Raw genomic sequence first — 10,862 nt, forward strand, 5'->3', positions numbered from 1 at the left:
CTTCCTTTTCCTCCTCATCCTTTGGAGTCTTTGTGATAAAACTTATTGAGCCCAGAGCTGTGTAGTATCAAACACTTAGAGAGAGTGCAATAGGGAGGCTGTTTTCATATATAAAACATGAGGTCTCACAACAATGACAACTATAACCAAAACATAGCTGGGCACCTGTAGTCCCAACTACTCGGGAAGCTGAGGCAAGAGAATTGCTTAAGCCCAAGAGTTTGAGGTTATTGGGAGCTATGACACCATGGCACTCTACCCAGGGTGACATAATGAGACTCTTTCTCAAAAAAAAAGAAAAAGAAAAAGAAAAAAGTTCGTGTTTGTTCAGTGGAAGTGGATAATCATAGAGGTTTTCGTCTTCATGTTGAGTAAGCTGAGGAGGAGGAAGCAGAGGGTCTGGGCTTGCTGTTTTCAAGGGGTCAGAGGTGGAAGAAAATCCATACATAAGCAGACCTGTACAGCTCAAATCTATGTTGTTTGAGAGTCAACTGTAACTTAAAAAATTAAAACATTGCCATTAAAATGAAAAACAAAACAAAACAAACATGAGGTCTCCAGGTTCCAAATCTATACATCTGTCTGACAATTACTGCACATGCCTAGCATAGTGCTAGAAGCTCGATATGCTTTGTTTTGTTTCATCCTTATAACATTTTTGCTCAACTTAAAACAGCTTTAACATTACCATTTTATAGATGGAATAAAAGATCCACTAAGGCTGAAAAAAGGTATGAAATTTGCCCATCATCAACTTTCTTTCTCCAATGCCAGGTCTCGCAATAGAATGATCTTTTGCTATGAGGGTATTGAAAAAATCTTGGGGGGAAGGAATGCGGATAAAGGGATTAGAAAAAAAAGAAGGTTTCTATCCACAGCCTGTGCAAACCTCGGCCCCCAGGGTACACCAAGTGGCATCATTAGTATCCAACCTATCACACGACCAGCTGGAGTGTTAGCTCATCTCAGACCAGTGAAGGGAAAAAGCCTTTGCAGGCAGTTTGCTAAGTGGCACTGTGAATAAACAGAGATCACTGGGGATGAGTAGGAATCCCATCCTACCCATGGCTCCTTCATTAATAAAGCAGGATAGAATGTGGACATTAGTGCCAGCCAGACAGTCTGCTCTGCCTGGAGAATTTGGCGGCAGCCCTATTTCCAGCCTCTCTGCAAAATAACCCAAGACCGGATATCTGTGGAGAGGAAGGCAGGGAGGAAATTGGCTAGTTGGTCCTAAGGAACCGGATATGACCAGCCTCCAGGGCTTTGGTATGAGAAAAACCAGCAGGAGTACAGCAGACAGGGATTCATTAACACCGTTCATTTATGCGTGCATTCCCTTCATAACGTTTAAGCCTCTGTCACACGCCAGATTTTCTTCTTGGTGTGGAAGATATAGTACCAAACCAAACCTACAAATGTCCTTGTCTTCACAGAGCTTCTGCTCTAATGAGAGGGCACAGACAGTAAACACATGAATAAACAAAATCAAATATCAGATGGAGAGAAGTTCTTTGGGGAAAGGCAGCAAAGAAGGGGGACTAGACCGTGAGTATGTGTGTGCGTGGAGGAGGTTTTGATTTTAAACCATGATTTAAAAAAAGGCCTCACTGAAATGACATTTGAGTAAAGAGCTTACCTCATGCTGGGCACTGTTATAAGCGCTTTACAATTATTATGTCACTAATGCTCACACCAACATGGAGAAATACGGCTGTGGCTATTCTCGTTTTACAAAGAGACCAAGGTTCAGTGATGCAGTGACTTCTGAGATCAATCATACAGCAAGAAAGTGGTGGAAGTGGGATTTGAACCCAGGCAGTCTAAACAGCGCGCTGGAAAGTTGGTGCAGACACAGTCTACAAACCGGGTCTGGGAAAAGGCAAATTGGGAGTTCAACAACCAAACGAATATGGTGTGGGTGAAATGAATAGGGTGGGGGCGGAGGGGGTGGGCTTTGCATCTTTAGCGCACTGAATTAGGACTCTCCGCCTGGGGCCCAGGAGTTCTGTCGCCCAGCCGCAAGCGTGGCGGGCCGGTGGGGGAGGGAGTGTAACTGAAAGGGTTGTCCCAGGACAGTGCCTGTCCGAAGCGCACCCCGCCACCACCCCTGGGCCAGCTGCTTCAGTCAATAAGGCGCGGACCTAGCCGGCCCTTGTAGCCCTGCTGGTGGGGTTCTCCGGGGAGCTCCAACCAGGCTTGAAGAGGGAAGCGGGTTTGAGCTCTGGAAGGGCGGACTAGCGGTCCCAGCGCCCTCTCTAGGGGCGCTCAGCTCAGGAGGCCGATGCGTAGAGGGTGCGCGGGGTGGCACTGCGCTTGGAGTCTTCTGAGCACCCGGGCGCAGGACCGAGTGGTGGAGGGGCGCCTGGGAGCCCTCGGGGACGCCAAAAAAGGCGGAGATAGGGCCAATGCCCAGCAAATGGGGGAGGAACTACGAAGGTAAGGGACAAGTGCCTTGCTGGTGAGAAGAGTGCAGCGGCACCCAAGAAAAATTGCTTGGAGAGGTAGCGAGTGTGAGTCAGCCTCGGGCGCGCTGGAAAGAGGGTGCGGAAGAGAAGCAAAGGAAGGGAGTTGGGTGTAGGAAGAAACGAGAAGGAACAGTTGTCCGGAAAAGAGCGTACTGTGCCAAAGCAAGGGAACTGGAGGGCAGGGAGGGAGGGTTGGGGGCTCACCTGGGGACCCTCCGAGGGTGGCAGAGGCGGTGCCTCCGGCGCAGCAAAGAGAGAGAGGAGCATATGCTAAGCCACAGCCCCGGGGCGCCGGAGACTGGAGCACCGTGGTAGCAGTTTTGGCAAATGTAGAGCCTGTGCGCTCAGAGAATGGGCATACTGTTGCCCGCTAGGGTCGCGCGCATTGGGGGTCTAGAAAAACGCAGAGACCCGGCTAGTGCTTAGGAACGTCGGAGGAGGGAAGAAGGAAGCAACGAAGTCAATGGAAGAACTTCCCTGGTCTGGCGAGATGGCGTATCATGGACGCTAAAACGGAGAAGAAAGCTAGCGCTGGGAAGGTTTGGTCAGGGCTTTGAACATCGCAAGGAACTCCGGGGAGGTGCTGATAGTTGTGGGGAGACCTCCAAAGCCTGAGAAAAGTTAGGCGGAGGCAGAGAGCTCCTAGCGCGCAGGGCAGCAAGGAGAGGAACCGCTGAGACGCAGAGGGTCCCTGGGAGGAACGCAAAGCCACCCGGTTCTCTCCTCCCGCGCTGCCTCTAGCCTTACTCCACTTACCATGATGGAAAAGACCAAAGCCACGATGTTGACGGGGTACGCAGGGCAAAAACACGAGACGATGGCGAGCCACAGGTAGTTCTTGGCCACCGGCACATCCTCCTCGGTCTTGTCATCTTCAGTGTTGGCCTCGGGACTGCTGTCCAAAGCCCTCTTGAAGTCGGGGCTGGGGGCGTACTGAGACATGGGCGAGACGCGCGGCGCAGGGAGGGCGGAGGAGCGCACGGTCCGCGCGGTCTCGGGCTCTGGCCCCCGGCTCGCGGCAAGGCTCTGAAAAGCCCGAGGCGCGGGGCTCAAGGGAGACGTGACCTCACCCCTGCTGCGTCTTTAGGGACCCGGGCCAAGAGCCTCCCCACTAGGAGGGAGGGAGGGAGGGAGGGGAGGCGGGGAGGACAGAGGGAGCCAGTCAGCTTGAGAAACGGGAAGGCAGACGAAGACACCCCACTCCCTGACGGACCCACCCAGAGACCGTCAGGCCCAGGCACCTATTCACACTGACAAGTTTGGAAGAGCAGGCTCCCCGAGGAGCCACTCAATCTCAGTACATTTAGATGGGACAGGACCCACCTGATCCAGTTGGCAATAGACTTACTATTTCTCTTGACTTAAACATTTTTACCTTAATTATTTGGCTCCCGAGGCATTTCATTTGCTTTCCCTGCCTCACTTCCTTCTTACACAGACTCAGAACGTGAAGCCCTGTAATCACTCCTGCCCACAGGTGGGTTGGGTACCAGGCGCTCAGCTTTGTCTTCAGCGCGTCTCAACTGCTCTCCACGAGCTCGGCAGGGAGCTCAGGAGACTGCAGTCTGCTTATAGCCAGTCAGCGGCCACCGCCGTGTCCAAACGCCCCTCCCCCTCCCCCCCAGCATGGAAACGAGGAATTCTGCTCCTCTCCATTTTTCCACCTCCAGGATCCCTGGAGAGAAATGCAGGTAGACTGGCAGATGTAGACAACCCAGACCCGAGAGGGAGAACAGAGAGGAATCCACTTTGGGAGCTGGGCGGACGGCAGCAATGGCATCAGCGTCTGAGCCATTAACGAGAGGCGGTATGGACCAGAACTGAGGCGCTAAAGCCAGTCAGAGCTGGGAGATCATCACCTCTGACTCGAGCGACTTCCCGAAAGTCCCGTCACGTGGCTGAGTGTCAATTTCATCATCTGAAAAAGGGGACTGATCATAGACCCTGTCTCATAAATGCGTCGTGAGGACTCTATGAGATTGCACAGTACGCCAGGTGGATTTGTGTGTCCCGTAAATGTTAGTTATTAGTAGGATGTGATTTCCCCCTATATTCTGAACAATAGTCAATTATCTTAAACCTGATACCCACTATTTCAAATATTCCACCCCAAATCCAGATATTCTGAGCTGTCCGGGACCACAAAGATATGAAAATAGTTTTATCATGTGGGGAGTCTCAAAAACAATTGCTCCCATCCATCATCATACTTGAAAGTATTCATCATCTGCTTGGATTGCTCAGAACATGAAGAGATTGGGATGCTCTCATTTATCTCATGGGACCATACTTATTGGGTAATCTGCCTCTCTTATTGGACTGCAAGGCCAGAGAGACATAGAGAGAGACAGAGATAGGTAGGTAGGTAGATGATAGATAGAGAAAGAGATATGTCTGTCTTGTTCATCTTTGTGTCAGTACCTGGCACAGCAACTGGTACAAGGTGTGTACCTAGTATAGCTTGCTGCTAAAGCTCTGCCATTGTGGTTGATTAATCAAGTGGGAATAACCAAAAGATTAGATTCATCAACTGAATTCTCAGCCATGTCTTTGCTTTGATTGTTCCCTCTGCCTCGAATGCTGTTCTCCAAGAATGTTGGCTCTTCCTTCTTACTCCTCAGTTGTCAGCTCAAGAAACTTCCTCAAAAAGAAGTCTTTTCTTTGGATTTATCTAGGATAAGTCCCCATAATTATTCTGTATTTACATATACCAGCTTAGGTGTGTGTCTGTGTGGTATGTGTCACAATTGTATTTTTTTTTAGTTCATTGACTGTTTTTTTTTTCTCTAGACTGTAAGCTGTCTAACTTGTTAAAGAACTTTATTTCCAGGACTTAGAATTGTCCAGGCAAATAATAGGAGTGCAAGAAACGTATCGTAATCAAATGAACCAGAATTATCTTGGAGTATCAAAAAACTGATTTCTAGGTCTTGACCTAGACCTACTTGAATTATAATTTCCCAAGACGGCACCCCAGAAATTTTTAATGCCTGAGTAATTTGGATTTTTAGAACACTGCTTGGTGATGCCACTGCAATTGGATGGCTTCTCAAATCCCAACATTGTCTGTAGTTCTTAGGATGGAGTCCTGGATCTTTTGTTTGGAGATGCCCCCAGACATCTCAAACTCAACATGTGACAGAGGAACTCATTGTCTTTCCCAAGAACCTGCTTCTCAAAGCATGGTCCTTGGCCAGTGAGCCTGGCTCACTTTTACAATCTCCTCTTCTGCCAATACCCCCCTTTCCTATTGTATTTCAGTTACGTAGGCTCCCCACCACCACTTTCTCCAAACACCTAACCTTCCCCCATCCCAAGGTCTCTCTGTACCTGGACAGCTTCCCCTCTTTTCTATATGTTGGATCCTTTTCTTCTTTCAGGACCTATCCGTCTCACATGGCCTCCTGTGAAAGGACTTCCATAGCCATCATATCTAAAGTCACTCCATCCTATTATTCTTTGTCCATTACCCTGTTTATTTTCTGCATCTCAGTTATCACAGTCAGCAATTGTCTTATTTATTTTTTTGTTTGCTTATTTATGTCCTATAGTTCCCACTAGAAAAGAAGGTCCACAAAGGCAGAGATTTTTTTTTTTTCCTGTGTGGTTCACTCCAGTATTCTCTGCACCCAGAACAGTGTCTGGCCCTTAGTAGGTGCTCAGTAGAAAATTCACTGGAATGAATACATTGCACATTTAGTCACCCAAGTTAGGCTCTTGGGGGCATTAGTCTCCTCTTTCCTTTGGCCTCTATGTGAACTCTTCATTAAACCCTATTGATTCCCTCTCAAGTTGGCTCTTTGTGCCATCTTCTTTTTCCCATCCCCATGGCTGGTGTTCTAATTCTGGCTTTTATCAGCAGTGAAAATGTTCAGTGGGTGCTCTCTGAGCCATATTTGTGATCTGGAGCTAGTTAATTTAGTTAGTGTGCCTTAGCCCAAGGTTTGGACACCAAATGAAATTTTGTTTTTCAAGGTCACAACCTATACTGTCTACTCTAACCCACTTATGTCATCCAGGAAATCACAAAGAAGGGTTTGTTGTCTCAGTAGAGACGATTTTCCAGGAAAACTACCGTTCTACACTAATCCAACACTCCTAAATCACCAAGCATTTACTAAATACTATTACTGCACTCAAAGCATCCTCTACATTAGTGTTTTTCAACCTTTTTCTATCTCATGGCAAACTTGAACTCTACAGCTAAACGTCTGCAGCACACTTAAATTATGTTGATAAAAAGAGTAAAAAAATACTTACTGTGCTTTGAACTTCTTTTGAAAATAATTTAATTTATAATCTTTAAAAATTTTCGCAGCACTCCTAAAATCCTCTCCTGGTACACCACTGTGCCATGGCACACTGGCTGAAAATCACTGCTCTCCATGTATCATCTCATTTAATTTCTACAGTAACATTTGAGAGGTAGGTAGTGAGGTTTTCTTTTACAAATGAGGAAACCTAGGGTCAGATAGGTAGAGGGATGTATGTAAAGTCTTATAGCTAATCGGAGGCGCCAGAATTTGAACTAGGTCTAAGATATTTGTTCAGCTAGCAGGTTCATGCAAGAAAGTTAGGACAGCTCTGAAGTTTGTGGGAGTTATTATGTTCTGCTCAGGGAAGATGGATTAATAGCTTGTTGACTGATCTGAAATGTAGCAGTGAAATTGCAATCACTCGAAACATTTAAAATTAAATTGAAAAGAAAGTGCCCACACCAGAAAGTGTAATGTATATGGCACTGATTCTTGAGGGATGCATTAGACCACTCAGCAGGAGTTTCTAGCTCTAATTTCCTGAGCTTCACTAATTTTCTCCCGAGAGGTCAGTTTATTGCTGTTGGATGAACCCTACTGGCTGATTGCTTAATAATGTGGCAATACCTTCCCTCTGTAAGAAGAGAGAGGGAAAGGGGGAAGCAGGAGAGGGGAAAGGCTTACTGGATTCCAATGTAGCAACTTGCCTTTTTGATCTTTGAAAAACATTTTATTTCTAAATGTGTAATTAGTACATGTTCATTCTGGAAAAGTGAGAAAAATGAAGAAAAGCATAGACAAGAAGAGGTATCACACAATGGTAACTGCCACCAACACAGGAAATATGTCCTTCTAGTTCTCTTTCTGCGTATATGTATTTTTCTTCACGAAAATGAGATTCTAAACTTTTTTACTCTCCCTAAATGTTATATGGCAGTTAACATTCTTTACGGATATTTTAAGTCTGTGTTATTTCCCATTGATTAAGTAGATTATTATTTATCTACAGGAAAACTACTGTGATCACTAGAAATTTAGATGTTTTTAGTGTTTTTCTTACTATAAAAATTGCTGTGATGAACATCTTTTGTACCCCAATGCCTGCATTTGTGATCATTTCTTTGGCTCTTGATCTTATAGGTACATATCAGTCTTTGAAAGCACAGAGAAAGCTCAGATTGGCTCATTGAGAAATTGTATTATGTGTACAAAGGGTGAAATTAAAATTTAGATGAAAGAAACAGCCACCCATTCAATGAATTACAGAAATGAGATGCTTCACATGAGATGAAATTAGATGAATTCAAATGACAGTTTCCTGGTGGGTGAGGTGCCTCACACCTGTAATCCTAGAACTCTGGGAGGTCAAGGTGGGTGGATGGCCCGAGCTCAGGAGTTCAAAACCAGCCTGTGCAAAAGTGAGACGCTACTAAACTAGACACTACTAAAACTAGACACTAAAGCGGTTGTCTGTAGTCCCAGCTCGGGAGGCTAAGGCAGGAGGATTGATTGAGCCCAAGAGTTTGAAGTTGCTGTGGTACTCTAACCAGGGCAACAGAGTGAGACTTTGTCTAAAAAAAAGAAAAAAGAGAGAGAGAGAGAGAGAGATAACTTGCCAAATAGACCCCCAAATCTGTAATATTCAGTGGAATGATGTTGAATCTGTGAAAACATGCTGGAAATCTATGCTTTTCAATGTTAGCTATGTTAGGGATTCCAAAATAAAAGGAGAGGGTGGGGGAGAGAGAGCAAAAAAGAGAGAGGGAGAGAAAGAAAGAGAGAGAGAGAGAGAGTGTGCTTTATTCTGCTGATCTATGAGAATGCAAGAGAGAGTCCATAGCTTTAGGAAATGGTAAGAGGTCGAATACATTTGCTGCCAAATTTTGCATTAGTCTCAAGTGCCAGCGTCTTGTAGTCATAAAGTAACTGCTGTGGTCTCAGGGGTTTTCTACAAAAGAACAATGTTTTGTTGGCTAATATTATTAGAAAACCAATTTACCTTTCCAGTTTCCAAAAACTCTGATCCTCTCACAAGGTTAAAAAATATCCAAAAAACAAGAATGGGGAAAAGAGGAAGTATCGGAGGAAATAAGTTCTGTGTTATTGATTTCTTAAACCATGTCTTTAAATTAAACCATTTCAGGATGGAAGAACATAAAACTGAAACTCTCAGGCTTAAAATGCCATTCCTTCCTATTTGCCCTCCACTGTACCCGATAATAAGAAAGTGCCCATCTTGTTATTCTTCTTGCCTATTGAATAATATAAAATGCTGTGTCCCGGGCCATCGCATAGTAATTAGCAAATATAAGGTGATCGTGGAAATCAGAAAGAAACCACTCCATAACCCAACACAACAGTATCGACCTTTTTCTTGCTGTCTTGTTTTTTTTGAGACAAAGTCTCACTATGTCACCCTTGGTCATAGCTTACAGCAATCTCAAACTCTTGGGCTCAAGCAATTCTCTTGCCTCAGCCTCCCAAGTAGCTGGGACTACAGGTGGCAGCCACAACACCCAGCTATTTTTTGGTTGTAGTTGTCATTGTCGTTTGGCAGACCTGGGCTGGATTCAACTGCCGGCTCCGGTGTATGTGGCTGGCGCCCTAGTCGCTGAGCTATAGGGGCTGAGCTTTTCTTACCATCTTGTAGTCCTTGTCTCCAGCTACAATTTTGTAACTATTGTGATAAGAGTAGACACACAATTTTATATCTTGATTTTTGAAAACTTAATGCCCCATACCAAACTCTTCCCACCCTGGGACTCTCTGCTCAGTCGTTCTTGATGACTTGAAAATGTTATAGAACTGTTTTCTTCTTGTTGGCTAGTTTTGAGCATCTGTCATTTTTGTGTTAAAAACAAGGAAGCACGGAATTTTAGAAAGAATTGTAAGCCCTGTTTTCTTTCTTTCTTTCCTCATCACTCTACCCAGGAGAGTACCTTTGCGCCGATGGATGGAACGGAAGCATTCAAAGCCTGTATTCTCTTGCTAACTACGCCGGGAAGATGGAGGAGAGGCATTATGAAGTAGAATTATTTCCAAAGAATCTGGCCTCCAAACCACTTAGGGCCTGAATGTCCGAAAGTTGAGTTGGGAATTGCCACCAGAGTAATGGATGGTGGAGGTGCTGGGGGTGATGGATGAGCAGGTGTTGTCTGGAGAGGGTGCTGGGAAGACTGAGATGGAGAAGGTAAGAATTGCACTGAAGTGTGGCCCTGAGAAGGAGAGCTGAGTTCTTATGTCTGGAGCATATCATTTGGTACATGTAAGTTAAGGAGAACAGATACCCTGGATTTTTGTCAACCCGTATTATATTGTTAGTTAAGTCTTATTATTCATTCAAAAATATTTATTTGGCAGACAGAATATTTGGTGCCAGAGTTATGGTGGCAAGCGAGAAATCTATGATTCTTATTCTATGGACAAAACAAATAAAATACTTATAATCTGTGATAAAGGAAATAAAGTAGGATAATCTGCTAGTGATTTGGGAGAGTGGAGGATGGGGTGGTCAGAAAAATGCAGAATATATCTAAACATCTAAAAGGGCCACTCTCCACCTTTCTTTGCCCTGTTTCTGCCCTAGGAGACCTTCATGCTTATTCTGCATAAATGACCAGCAAGCTGTGGCCTACTGCTGTGTTTATAAAACTTTATTTATAAAGTTGTGAACACAGCCACATTCATTCATATATGTATGGTCTATGGCTTTTCTCATGCTATAAAAGCAGGGTTGAGTAGTTATAACAAAGTATAACAGAGTAGTTGAAAAACTGAAAATATTTTCTAGACAATGTTGGCCAACCCCTATTCTGCATCAATAAGCTTCCTGGCCTTCTGGTTTCAGGTGGCTTTGGACAACAGGGATCCTAGCAGGAGAAAGGAATGGGAAGGAGAGTGATGTCAGGGTATTTTCCTCCCTGGCTCCTGAGTTGCCTTGAACTGGGTGAATCACAGGGTGAAGGCCACAAATCCTTTAAGGATAGGACACTCATTTTGTTTTTTGTTTTATTTTTTTGAGACAGAGCCTCAAGCTATCCCTCTGGGTAGAGTGCCATGGCATCACGCTCACAGCAACCTCCAACTCCTGGGCTCAAGCGAGTCTCCTGCCTCAGCCTCCCAAGTAGCTGGGACTATA

General features: G+C 45.1%; 1 protein-coding gene across 1 annotated transcript in view; it reads right to left on the reverse strand.

Annotated features, from left to right (window-relative positions):
• Nucleotides 1–3,410, reverse strand: part of TMEM233 (transmembrane protein 233) — a 35,969-nt gene extending 32,559 nt beyond the window's left edge. Inside the window, exon 1 of the mRNA XM_012805206.2 lies at nt 3,225–3,410. Within this exon, the coding sequence (XP_012660660.1) occupies nt 3,225–3,410 (186 nt within the window). The remainder of the gene's footprint in view (nt 1–3,224) is intronic.
• Nucleotides 3,411–10,862: the final 7,452 nt, after the last annotated feature.

Source organism: Otolemur garnettii, unplaced genomic scaffold (genome assembly GCF_000181295.1).
Source record: "Otolemur garnettii isolate 467f Iridium unplaced genomic scaffold, OtoGar3 scaffold00038, whole genome shotgun sequence".
Classification (NCBI taxonomy): domain Eukaryota; kingdom Metazoa; phylum Chordata; class Mammalia; order Primates; family Galagidae; genus Otolemur; species Otolemur garnettii.